Source organism: Apaloderma vittatum, unplaced genomic scaffold, assembly GCF_000703405.1.
Source record: "Apaloderma vittatum isolate BGI_N311 unplaced genomic scaffold, ASM70340v1 scaffold7680, whole genome shotgun sequence".
In the NCBI taxonomy this organism is placed as follows: Eukaryota; Metazoa; Chordata; class Aves; order Trogoniformes; family Trogonidae; genus Apaloderma; species Apaloderma vittatum.
Genome location: NW_009695057.1, coordinates 41,828 through 55,636, shown reverse-complemented (window position 1 = coordinate 55,636; position 13,809 = coordinate 41,828). Strand labels below are relative to the sequence as shown.

Below are 13,809 nucleotides of genomic sequence, written 5' to 3'. Positions count from 1 at the left end.
GCATCCCGGGCTCGTGAGCCCCGCCGCTGTGGGCAGGCAGGTGTGTAAATGACAACTCCTTGGAGCCCTGCCAGGTGCGCTTCCAAATCAGACCTCCTTGTATTTTCAGGTGCTTCCATTATTTTAAGAAAATAACAAATATGATTCCTCAGAAACGGGTATTTTTTAGTAACGATTTCTGCTGCACATCTAGTCACCAAAGGAAAATTTTCTCCCAGCTTTCGTAATTATTTCCTGACTTTTAGTCCACTTTTCCATCTACTGAATTATGTAGAGTTGTTTAGCTTGCTGTTTTCCAAGAATGCCTCATCAGTGAAGTGCAGAAATATTTATTACTTACTCTCTTTACATCTGTTGACTTTTCTTCTTTCAGGAGAGAAAAGAAAACGGATCAGCTGTGAGCTCTCTTGACTGTTAACACAGCCAGCAGCTATTCATGGATTAAGCAGATGCTGTCTGATTTTAAACCAGTTTATATTAAAACTCAATAAATTTATGTCATGCAACAGGGTTTGAAGCAATATAGAACTACAGCCTCTTCCACAGATTCCACTGAGCGTTAACTTGCAGTAGGTCTTTTTTTGAAGTACTGAGGCAGTGATTTGTTATTAAATATATATTCAATTTGTAGAAACCAAAATGCCATTCAACACTTTTGTAAAGTCTCACTAAATCTATATGCCTGAATTCAGGAGCCTGAACGTGACGGGAAACAGCTAAGGCATTCAAAAATTCCTGTTTTAAGGCACTTGACCTGCGAAACTGTGAGGTAATTTGACAAGTTGGTGCTGATAATCTATTTGGGCTGAGAAGGGCTCTACTCCTTGAGAAATACCACTGATTTCAGCTGGCCTGGATGCAAAGCAAGAAACTAATTGTGATAAAGCACTTTCAATGAATTCTCTGTGAAGAACTGAGCATCATCTATTCTGTTTGAGTCCTCCATATGAGTGTTCTTCCTTTCTCCTCTGGCAAACTTAGCACATTTTTAAAAGGCATTTAAATACTCATATTCTAAATACACATATTTTGTGAGAAGCTTTCCTTTTTAATGTAAATTATTAAGACCGAAATAATTTTTCATCTAACGTATTTTACAGTGTATTTCTGCATGTTTATTCTTACTACCCCATTCACCCTGAGCAATGAAATTAGACTGCCTAGTATCAGACTGGGTTCATCTCCTGCTTTTTTTCATGGACAAAGAAGTTCTTGTGCTATCTAAATTTCCAGCAAAGAAATAGACACAGAACAACTTCCCAGAAGAAGAAAGTTATATCAGGTAAAATATTTGTCATGGTCAGTCAGACACCAGCAAAACACTAATAGCTACTGAGAACTGCTTCCTGTAAGAGTCAGAGCAGACAGGAGCCTCCTATCACCAGGACATCATTAAAACTTAGGGAAGAAGAAAATGGGAATTTGAGATCTTGAAAGAGAGCTTGGTGGGACTTCCAGAATCATCCTAAGGGTCTCATGGCAGCAACTGCAGTGTCTAGTACTGTTGGCTAGGGTTGAGTAGGAAAATACATAAAATGTAGTATTTAATGAAGAACATATAGAATGGATTCATACAAACTTTCCTAACTAATCAAGTAGTTTTTCAAGAAGCATGAGAGCTAATAGAGAGTTAGTGTCAGTGTAATCTTCTGAAATGTTTTAAATTGCTTTGACACAATGTCTAGTTAATTCACAAGTTCATTTGTTCTGGCATTGGAGATTTCAATGCAACACTTGCATAAGGAAGGAAAGGAGTCTCATAGAAAGGAAAAATACGACTACTAAGATTTTCTGAAAGTTTTTGATCACCTTCTAAGGAGAAGGAATTAAAGAAATGGGATAGAAATAAATTTAAAAATCCACAACCCGACAGACTGCAGTAATAAGCACCAAAATTAAGGAAAGATTTGGTTATATTACTTTTTGGGAAGATATTGTGGAGCAGAGGGGAGGCAAAGACCACAACCAAATAAAACACTAACCAAACAAAAAGGAGACATCAGTGTAGTAGTTCTTTAACAACCATGTACAAATGGTACTATCCGACTCAGCTCCTTAAACAGAAGAGATTTCTGGTAACTGGCAGCTCCTTCATCTAGCACAAAAAAGGGTGCATGGAGGACAATAATAGGATCCAAACCCTCCTAAACAGTCGGCATTAGCTGCCCAGTGAGACTTTTCTACACTGTGATGTATTTCCTACCACATCTGATACAATCAAGAAAAAATCTATCTAAAAGACAAACTCCACCTCAAACAGAATTTCTGCACCTGATGTAGAAATTAAGCAGCAGGAGGCTCTGGCCCCTGGTATCCCTGAAAATAAGACAAAATACTTACACTGGCCCTATCTAGCCTTGGTATTTCTTCACATAAATTATGTGTTGACTGTAGGAGGAAGTAGTTTTACTGCCATCAGCCCCACATGACCAGGACACAGTTGGAGGAGTAACTTAGCTTGAGAGCTTGGGCAGGAATCTGCATTTTCTAACAGAAAAAAAATGGGGACTTGCAAAGCACCAATTGCTACTAAAGCCCTGGGCACAATCATGGACGATCATACTGAGACACACCAGGAAGCGCTTCTCCAAATTCTGACTGCTCTCCCAAATCCCTCTTTCCAGCAGTTACTGAAGACAGCATTTACAGTGCCCACCTTCCAAATCTGCTGTATTAGGTTGTATTAGACCTCAGATCTGATCTTCTACCTCTGAAACACTTCAAGTGCCTAAGAAATTCAGCCCTGTTACTTAAAAAAATTAATAAAAGTCACTTAATTCTGGTAGCATAAGGTGGATAGTCACTACTGTCCATGATAAGCTCTAAAAGGTGCCATGTTCCATACTGATGTGAAATATGACTGAAAATCACTAACAACCATCTCCTTTAGAAAATCACTAACAACCATCTCCTTTACAATCTCATGATCTGAAAATGGCTACCTTTCTGAGTTGAAAAGCAGAATAAATTAATCATAAAGATAGCTTCTTGCCTGGTTTCTCTCCGGAATAATCTTTTTATACGCAGACATACACAGATGTTCAGCCATGAAACACTACCAGACCTAATGCTGCACCCGGGTTGCTGCAACAGAATACCAGGAACCACTCAGGGAACGGAAAATTGGCTTTTGGTGTCCCAGAGCCTGCTTTAGCCAAGCAGAACAGCCTCCCTGGATGTATGAATTAGACATTTCTGAAAAAAATAGCTTCATATTTAACTGCGGGGTTGTCAGATGCTTCGATGATATGTAGCACATGGAATAAAATTACAGGGACAGTATCGGCGAGTAATAAACAGTATAGACAGTGAATTAGCAAAGGATTTAGAGCAAAAATCATCATGGTGTACCCAGACTTCTTTCTGTATTGCTATTATCTCTGTGCACACAGGACAGTACTCGTTACAAATACCTGAATGAATCATCTAATGGCTGTGAATGTAGGACACTCAAGCACTAGCTCGGGTCCTGTGCTCATGGAAACACTGCCGAGGATTCAGCTTATCTCTCAGAAGCACAGAGCTTCTAAAACTCCATATTTCTAGAATATCTTTAGACAACGGAAAATAAAAGCTGGAAAAACCTCAAGAGCTGAAATTGCAACTGAAGAGTTTCAGATATGACGAAAGAATTCAATTTAGCTTAGGATGCTAATTTTTATTTAAAAGCTGCAACAGTCTCAGGCTGGGCTTGCTAGCAGAGGGCACTGTTACGGGCTTCTGCTTATGGCAGTGCAGGTCCCAAAGACGTGCTAGCGTGAAGGTGGTGTGGGTGTGATGGAAATGCTGAAGCCATGCTCGAGCCTTGCAGCTTCATAAGAATCAGTAATCCCTGGAGGAAGAAGGAAGGGACGCTTCCTGGGCAACTCCCCAGAAGGCTTCCCTCTTCCCAGGCTTGTTTCCACAGGGTGCAGCCCTGTGCTATTAACTCATATTCAAATAGCTTTTTTCTTCATAGAGGAAGGAGAAGGCAGGCAGTGCTTTACACAAACCTCACCCAGTGGTTTCTCTCCCAGGCAACAAGCTGCAAAGATTTAGGACCAAGATCACCCCAGAGAAACTTCAAAGCTTTCCTTAGAAAGTAAATGCTCTTGCTCTTCCTTAATTCCCAGGCTTCAAAGCCTAAGTGTGGGGAGGCTCACGATTTCCCTGCTTTCTTCCTGCAAACTTTTATTCCCAGTAGAGCTGCGCTGCTGTGACAGTTAACTAAAGCTGTCAGTACAACATGCCCAGAGAAGGAACACAGTACTCTGCCATCACAAAACCAATTCTTTCTTCACTAAAACTACAATCAGAACAATTAAGACATGAAATACAGTATCTTTCATGCTTCTGAAAGTGACACGAAGATCATGTAGCTCTTGTCTGTGTGTTTTACTTCACAAAATTGCCTGGCAATCTCCCCATAAAATTCAATTTGCCAGACACAGCGAACACAAACTACCTAAGCTGTATCAATTCATTTGGTATCTACGGCTGTTGCAGCATCATAATGAGTTTGTGTAATATTAATATTCACTACACCAAACAAGCATAAATCAGCAACTATCCAAATGAAACAAAAAGACAGAATCAGACAAGTGCAGACAGAGAGCTCTGACAGCATTTCAATTCTGTGTGATTCTTGTAGCTGACATCCATCTGTACTGAGCAATGCACAGCAGATGCACTATTACCTTAAAGGAGCTACAGTGTATTTTGTTTTAAATCAACATGAATCTTCAGTGCAACAAGAGTTAATGTACCGAGAACCTGAGTGCTTCAGAAAAACAACAGACAGGTACGTAGCTTTCCACACAGGGAAGAAACAAACGCAGTACAGCCAGAAGAAACCTCTCTGCCAAGAGGCTTTCCAGCTGGCCTCAAGCTCCTCCAGCAAACAAGGTGCTGTGGCCTTCCTGCAACCTAGATGGACTCGCCTACATAACAATCCTAGCAGTACATACAGGAGATGCAGAACTGTAAGCAAAAAAGCGGAGACTGAAGCTAATCTGAGACACTGGACAAGCGTCAAAATCCTACTGGCAACCCTGTTTCGGCACAGGAGTTGGTCTCTAATGATACCAGCAAGCGCTGTTACGAATTAGCTAGTTGTTAAATGGCAATTCCTTTGCCTATCTCTTCTTTTGGCCTTAAAAATAACCCCCTCCTAAAGAGGCTCTTACAAGAAAGAAAACACTGTAAAGATGGAAGTGGTACGAAAGTCCAGAGCTGAGTACAAGCTTCCTGCCCCCCCCATGCCCTCTCCAAGGTTACCTGGGTCAGAAAACTTGGCTCAGAATCTGAAAACTTTTGACAAAGTGTAATTCCAGATTTGTTTAAGTGTTAGATTGTTGTATGATGCCAGAGAAAAAATCCCAGCAGTAGGAATTACTGAAACGAGGATAGTCTCACTACTGTCATTAAATTGAACTGCAAAGCAAAGCTCCCACTGACTTCAGTGGTACAAAATCACAGTCTCAAACCAAGATAGAAAATTGTGAGCTGCAGAGAGGACATGTCACATCAAGAATGTGATGGAACCTCTGTAAGGCAAAAATAAAGGCTCGGGGTCTCTTTCTGCAGCTTTGGTGACTTCAAGGGGATCACATATGAGCTGCAACAGCGTGGTTTAAAGTTGGGGAAAGATGGTGAGAAAGTTACTTGAATTTACTACTACTACTGATGATGATGATGTCACTGACTGTGTTTACTTTCCACGAATATCCCAATCAACATGTTGGCTTCCCAAACAGCACACTTTAAATAACTCTAAACAGCTCTAAATAAAATAGTAACTCTAAACAGCTCTAGTGGACTCCTCTACTTTGCTGGGACTAAAGACAGTGGGCAAAAGGAGCTGTGGAAAAGGCAAGTATATTTTCCTACTAATCTTTTCTCCTTTAATTGTGCCCCAGTGTTTCCAGCAAATATGGGAGTGAGATGAATGTAGCAAACCTTCTGGGTCTGACTCTGCTCTCTCAACCCTCTGTTGGCGTAACTGGTAGTACTACAGTGCGTAAAACTAAGTTGCAGTGATTTACATCAGTGTGACAGTGAGCACATTTCAAAAGTAGCTATCATTGTTTCCTTCTTTCCTCAGAAGCTGGCAGCAAAGGAAAGAGAACCTCTCCAGAGACAGCTAGGAGTAAAAGTGACTTATTTCAGATCAGCATCAACACTAAAAATTAACTCTTGTTCCCAAAAAAAGGAAGTTTCTTACTTATTGTGAAACCATGCATCATCCTCCCTTCACTGCCTTTCAGCGATGCAGGAGAAATGCTACATGGATCCAGCTCCGGCAGTGGGACTACAACCTAGCCTCTTCCAAGGACGGCCCTAGTCTCCTTGCCTTTAAAACTGGTATCAAGTTAATTATGAATTGACTGGATATTATTTAAGATCAGATTTCGTCTTCACTGATGCACTCAGGACAGGCGGAAGAACTTCATGCAGTGTTTGGTCAGAGCACGAATACTGACAGGCTTTATACAATCTTAGCTCCTTCACTTACATCTTCTCTGCTGCATGTGGTGTGAATTTGGAACTACCTCAGCCAAGAACAAATGTTCTTGAGGAACAACCACCAGCATGAGGAACAACGACTAGCATTTCAAAGAAACACCACTTAGTATTTAAAATGTGACCTTCTGCTAAAAGGGGCATGGAGAGAAAACAAACGAATGAACGAGTCGCTGACTAGTAAATACATCTGATGCTTGTGCAATGTCCTCACGCTAGTAATGCATTTCACCATCTCCTAGTTTTGTGAGAAGGGGTAGCACCTAAACTGTTAAAAGCACAGGAACAAGCAGAGGTCAGAGCTGCCAGCCGGGAGATCAAGAGTGAAAAGGAATTCCGGAAACCTGAGATCAGGTCCCCACCTGCAGCAGAGCTCCTGTGGCACTTTGGGTGAGGGATTTAACACAGGATCCGAGCTGTCAGTAGTGGATAGAGAAAGACAACTCCAGAAAGCAACTTGTCCCATTGTCAATGTCCAAGGCAGGCAGCAATAATCACCCACTGGACACACCCACTCTTCTCCAATGACAGGAAATGAAGTCTCAGTGAAGAACTTAGATTACATCCCTGTCCCTTTGATAGCTATGTGAGCTGAATTCCGACTGAAAGCTCCCTGTGCCTCAGCTACTCCTGTAAAACGAACAGCAATTCCTTCCCTGACAGGGATGTTAGGAAGATCAACACGTTAAAATTTTTGACATGCTCAGCAAAAACACGTGCTTGTGAAGGAGGGCCATGAAAGCATAAACAGGAAAAGGGGCTGGGTCTGAAATCTGGCTCCAGACACAAAAGCAGCATTATCTGCATATTGCAGCTGCCCTCAGTTACATCACTGCCAACCCTGTCAAGACAGCAGGGCTGCAGCGATGGGAGAATCAGAGCTCTGCACTTCCTGGCCAGGACAGTACGCAACAACAATGCTTGACTTCACGAGCCTCAGCTGTGCTTTCGGAGCAGGCAGATCAAGTCGAGCCTTTGTTCACTCAAGGCTGAGCTATTAATTTAGAATTCCCTGAGGCGCAATAGATGGGGAACCCAGTGACAACATTTTTATAGTCATTCTCCTTACAATGGGAGCTTGTAAATCCCAAGGCAGCTCTGGCCTGTGTTTGATTAGTGTACTTAAATCTCCACCTGTGCTTCTGCAATAACCAGTATTTTCTGTCAGAGCTTGCTCTTACCCTGTTGGAATCAATTCTTGTCCTGGAGGTGTAGATGGGAGGAGGGATGTTGAAGGCTTGAGGAACAAGATACTCTTCAGCATCCATCATATCTTCTAGGTCTTCCTCATCAAGAAGGTTTTGAAAGAACTTGCTGTCATTTGGGCTTGGGAGCTTCATACGATCATCTCCCTAAACAGGTTGCACCAAGAGAGGAAAACCATCAAAAGATGGATTAATTTCACAAACAGGGAACTTCAGCCTTATTTGTGCCCTAAGAGCCAGGTTGCAGGGACCACACTAGCAGTTTTGTCTGTTCTAAAACACCAAATCCTCATCGTTTGTTCTGATTTTTTTTTTACTAGGAATATGATGACGAAAAGGGAGTAACTGCATAAATCAAATAAAGTAATTTTTGGCATTCTCATGATCAAGCTTTTATTCTTTCTTCTCTCTTTTCCCCACAGAAACTCAGTTTCTGACCCAAGTTCTGTCAAGGCCTGATACATTTTCTGAAATATCTCAGCTGTTTAGGCTAACAAGGGGGAGAAAAATAACACAGAAACTGCTGTGGCTGGGCGTTTTCTTTATTTTCATTTGTATTTTTAAGGACTTGGAAGCTAAATTTTCCCCCAATGCATATGGAAAGTTCTGCAGAATGGGAAAAGAGCTGGAAACAATAAAAATAATAAAAAAAACCTCAATAGCAACAACAATGATATCTATTTTTATTGAAATAGCATCTACGAGCTGGAGAGGCAAATCAGTGCTGTGCTTTGCTTGGTGCCACAAAATGGGCTCCCAAAAAGCAGCTCGTGCACCAAACACCTAACAGCCCATAGAAACAACGCTAAACTTAACTGCATGGCTGAAGAGTGGCCTCCTACTCTGCGAGAATTATGCCGCACGTGGAATCCCACAGGCAACGATGGCTGTGCTACGGGGTGCATCCAGACTGGTCTAAAAGCTCAACAGCGAGCTTCTCATTCTTGATTGCATCTGGCGGGGCGATGGGGAGTCACAATGGCAGAGATACCAGGGCAATGGGGTTAGCCCTGTTTCTCCTGGAGAAGCACGCGGCCTATATTGACTGCAAGGATCACTGGAGATGAAGCCTTAGAGGATGAGATACCCAACAGGGCAGCAAAGGGCAGGGGACAGGAAGGGAGGAAAGAGGTATCTGTAACAGGGAAATATGTCCTATCTAACGAAGTAATCTAATCAGACTGATTTTTCTAGAATTACTTGTATTACTTGAACTTACAATTCAACACAGTGGGGGATACTGCGAGAGAAATTCCACATTTGGCACAACAAATCCTCTTGATCAATATTTTACTTTTCAAATATATTTAACTTCTCCTTGAGTTGAGGGAGAGTAGCGTACACTCACACTGTGCAATAACACACCACGAGTAGGCAAGCATGCCTACATGGTGAAATGAAACACCACACAGTGAGACCAGCACTAGACCCAGAAGCAATCAGGAGACGTAAAGCGGCAGTGACTGTACTTCTGGAGGCTCTACAACAAGGAATTCCTACATCAGCATGATGCTAAGGACCTGCTGGAAGTATCTGTACTCCATACAGTGTGGAGGACTTATAGCATGAGATATACCATGGGAGTGTTATTACTCGGATCAAATCAATTCCATGCTTTCATCTCTGGTGTTTCACCACCATCTTACTTAATTTTAATTTTTCATTTTCATTTTGAAATGCTCCCTCGCTGGGACACTGATGGACAAATCTTGCCTCCAGTTCCACGAGAGAATGCAAAGTAAATGAGCAGCTTGCAAAGCCAGATCTTGTATGTACACTCATAAACACAAGCTTAAGTGAATTTCAGATTATTTTACTGTTATTATTTTTGAGATACTGACACTCGCCATTCTACTTCATTCTACACAGCACTGTGGCCACTGTTTGCTATGAGTTCAAAAGGACCTTGAACTTAAAAGATTCAAAGACAACCCCCTTAACAGTCAGTCTTAGCAGACACAATTCCTCCTTTTCCCTGATGTTGCAGAGTTGCTTACCTGAATTACAAGGTATCTCTGAGGGTCTCGAGCCATTCTAGAGAATTCAGCAGCCAGCTCCTTGAATTTTGGCCGACTGTCAGCATCAATCATCCAGCCTGGAGACAGATGAAAGATGAGAAAGCAAACAGTCAATTGTCAAGGGAAGAAATCATTCAGTTTTTAAAAATACACAATTTGAACTCCTTGATGTCCTTAATAGCTCTAGCCTGAAGAAAAGCTGCAATAAAGAGCCCAGAAGAATGGAGAGCGAGGACTCTATGATGCATTTAAAATGGCAAACCCCCAGGCTTGGCCAAAAAAAGACTAGATTGTTCCACACTGCATGGATTCCTACTTAACGTGTTCTGAGCTCCTGTTACCCATCCCCAAAACAGAGACAGCAACAACGCCTTGCAATTTTCTGTGTCTATCTTGCCCACTTATACACCAGCTTTAACTATTTTTTATCACGGATGTGTCCAACCTCTAATATAATGAATCTGACCTCATCCGAGTGTAGTGGGTTTATTACAAATTTACTACTAAATACAATTTTACTGCAACTGACCACAGTGACTTAGACCGAAAAGAACTGTTCAACAGATCTACAGGATGACTGACCTCACATGTACCTTTCAGGCAATTCTGCATTCATGTGTCTGCATCAATAATGCAGACCTCACACAAGGCATTAGAAGCTATTTTAATTGAGTAAGGGTGATTCTTTTGTCCTTCACTCTCCAAAAAACATACATCAGGAACAACAATTCTCAATCCCTGCTAATGCTTTCTGCACAACAAGAAAGCAGTATGGGCAGTCACCACTAGCAACTGGTTTATCTCGGTATCAGGTTTTTCTAACAGAAGATCCTATCAGTAGCTTCTCAAGAACACGTTCTCATTTGCCAGGGAGGCTGGATGAAGCAGGCCTTATCCTCTTCGTGCCGTGTAACCGAAGAAGTAACCAATGCAGGAAAACCAAAGTTACTATAGCTTATAGAGGATTTCACACAACTATGTCTAGTTGCAAATTTTGGTCTTCCAGGACACCTCACCTGCCAGGACGTCCTTTTGTCTGATGTTCACCTCGTAGTGATTAGAAATCCTATCAAATGGAACATTTTTGCGCTCAACCAACATGAACCCCTTGCACTGTTCAGACAATTTCCATATCTGCATGCACCGTTCAGCTGTGTTCAGAAGATACGTTGTTTACTTCTTCTAGTTTTGTTTTCGTTCTTTCAGTGTTTTTGTGTACAAAGCAAAAGGGAAAGGACTATATAAGATGGATGAGATGTCTGTATGCTAATCTCACTTAAATTAAGTCAGAAACACCAGAGATGTTCCTAATTCTTTTAAAATTAGAAGCGTAGCCTTGGAGGATACTGTTACTACTCTGGGTATCTTGGAGATAAAGGGTAGGAAAAAACCATGTGCAGAATGTATTCCCTTTTTTGCTAAAGGAAAAATATAAATTATTGTACTGGACTAAGAATAATAAAAAAATATCCTCTCTGTAGCATTTCTTGTACTAATTTCATTTTACTTTTTATTATTACTATTGCAATCATCATTCTCTTTACTAACAATAAAACATTCAGGCTTTCTTTCCTCACTGTTTGGAACCAGCATTTCTCCTTGCAATCTTCACTGGCTGGGTATCCATGTATCATAATTAAGTTTAATACTATCTTTTTTAACATCAGAATCAATTGTCATGGAAATGACAAGGGTTTACAATAACAATCACACAATTTTACTTCACAGCAAGAATATGAGATACCATCTGACAGTAATAAGAAGCTGAGCTAACTCAACCCTTCATGGCTAAATTCCTGTCTTTTGCAATGGCAAAAAATGTGCATACTGTATTGAAATGGAATTTAGAGCATCTTGGGAAGCTTGTTTTGAAGCAGCCTGCCCTACTACCCAGCCCTGTCAGACACTATAGATGGAAATGTTGTGAAGCAGTGTTCCTCTCGCCCTGAGCGCAGCCGTACTAAAGGCGACAATTACTTACACTTCACCATCACCATATAAACATCAATAGTGCAGATGGGAGGTTGGGGCAGTCGCTCTCCCTTCTCCAAGAGGTCGGGGATCTCTCGAGTTGGGATTCCATCGTACGGCTTCCCACCAAAGGTCATAAGCTCCCAGATAGTGACTCCTAGACAGAAAAAAAACGTTAATGTCTGAGGTCATAATGCTCAAATTCTCTCGCAATTTCCTAACATCACGGTATTCCAGCCCAGTTCTGGACAGCAATCTCTTCTTCATTACCACTGCCTGTAAAACCACAGAAGTTTGGTATCCCATTTACAAAGCTCCAGAAAATGGTGAAACAGCATTTTGTGCTAATCTTCAGAAGCAAACTCCTTCATTTTTATTAGTATAAGAAGCAGCATGATAGATCTGAGGCATGAGAGAAAATTCTAAGACAAATAAATGGTGGTAATGAAAACGGATGCAATAACAAAAGAATGCGCCACACTCTTTTATCATATCAAAATGGAAACCAATGGCTGATGTACTCTATTATTTTAAGGGGAAAAAATGCAGACATTCCCTAACTTAGAACATCGATTTCCCACAAAGGTACAGTACTAGGTAACATTAATTCAGCATCTTTGCCTTGTAAGTCATTCACAGCCACTTGTATTATTTCTTCCCTTAAACCACCTTATGGATTTGAGTTATGATAGTGCTGTGCCTCAAAACTGAGATTCTCTTTTTGAATAGTCACAGGATTTGTTTCAGCATCGGAGCTGGAAATAAAGATCATATATCATAAATAACAGAATTCATCCCTCAACAAAATCTTAAATATTGTCAATGCTGCTCTCACATCCATTTAACTTTTATTTTTATCGCAAAGGTAATTTTAAATATGCATCCAGATCACTAACCGCATTTTGCCAGCTGTCACACTAATGTCAAAGGTGATGGGCAAAATTAACGTATGTATAAAACTCATAATTGTTTCACCCTCATTCATGTCTTCACTGACGTTCAATAACTGTAACTTGCCAATTGTTTTTGGTCTTGTCCTTTCTGATTACAGGTATTTTGGGCTTCCTGCACTTAAAATGAAATTCATAAATGGAGGAATATTTTTTCCTAAGTGATACAGGATGTACAGAATTTGAGGAGAAAGAGCAGCTTTACATGATCGATTTAACTTCAATGTGTTTTTCTGAGCTGAAGAGGACAGCTAACCAGTCACAGCAAATAGTGTCTTTTGCTGCTACCCACAGGTAAAAGTGAGTAATGAATACAACTGTACACCTTTTTGTTTCAAAATGATGCAGCAACAGAAAATGCAAATAGGAGTCCAAAGCCCTAGATACTGCTGAAAAATTCCACTTACATAGATATACAACTTCGTCTGTTATACCTGTACTAGGCAACCAGGCAGGCAGCTTGGCAGATGTGGCACAATAACTCGTCTGGGTAACAGAAATAACAACAGTAAATGAACACCTCACTTCTGAAACGTGACTACTTTTTTGGTGTGTGTGTGTGGAGTCCACATGAGCTAACCTGTTAGTTAGCTTGGAGAGCTTGTCTCTTCATCTTCTTTCTCTTGCCGTATTTGCTCTGTATAATGACAAATTCCTTTTTATCTGACTGTAGGTACAGAAAGTCCCATAAGCCTGAAAATGTTTTTTGACATTCATGGCTTTTGGAGTTAAGTTTTCAAAGGACTGCTGAAAATTATGACCTGCAGCTGTATTTTTATGAATCTGTGGCTGAGCTGAAAGAGGCCTTCTTCTGTCATAATAATCAGCCAAACTGCTACCAGCTCAGCCCTTACGGCAGTCATCCTGGCAGGGACATCATGATAATGTATTTTAGTGAGCAGGGAAGTAATGCAGGAGACAAGAATTGCTGCTTGGACTTACACATTAAAAAACTAATAGAAAAAAAGACACGACACGGGGAAAAAAAAAAGGAGTGAAATCCACTGGAATTAGGAAAAGAAGGTATCTTTAAGATAGTAACACAACTTGGTTTAATGCTTTACAATTTTTAAACCAACCACACAAAGATTTACCATAGCTCCAGACATCACTCTGATGGGTAAATTTTCTGTAGTGAATGCACTCCAGAGCCATCCACTTAAT

General features: G+C 40.9%; 1 protein-coding gene across 1 annotated transcript in view; it reads right to left on the bottom strand.

Moving 5' to 3' along the window:
* The window catches only part of LOC104274215 (receptor tyrosine-protein kinase erbB-4-like), a 31,470-nt gene that overhangs the window by 13,519 nt on the left and 4,142 nt on the right, over nucleotides 1-13,809 (bottom strand). Inside the window, exons 3-6 of the mRNA XM_009869781.1 lie at nucleotides 13,740-13,809; nucleotides 11,706-11,852; nucleotides 9,704-9,801; nucleotides 7,683-7,853 (exon numbers count right to left, since the gene is read on the bottom strand). The exon at nucleotides 13,740-13,809 is cut by the window's right edge and continues 4 nt beyond it. Coding sequence (XP_009868083.1) covers nucleotides 7,683-7,853; nucleotides 9,704-9,801; nucleotides 11,706-11,852; nucleotides 13,740-13,809 — 486 coding nt within the window. The remainder of the gene's footprint in view (nucleotides 1-7,682; nucleotides 7,854-9,703; nucleotides 9,802-11,705; nucleotides 11,853-13,739) is intronic.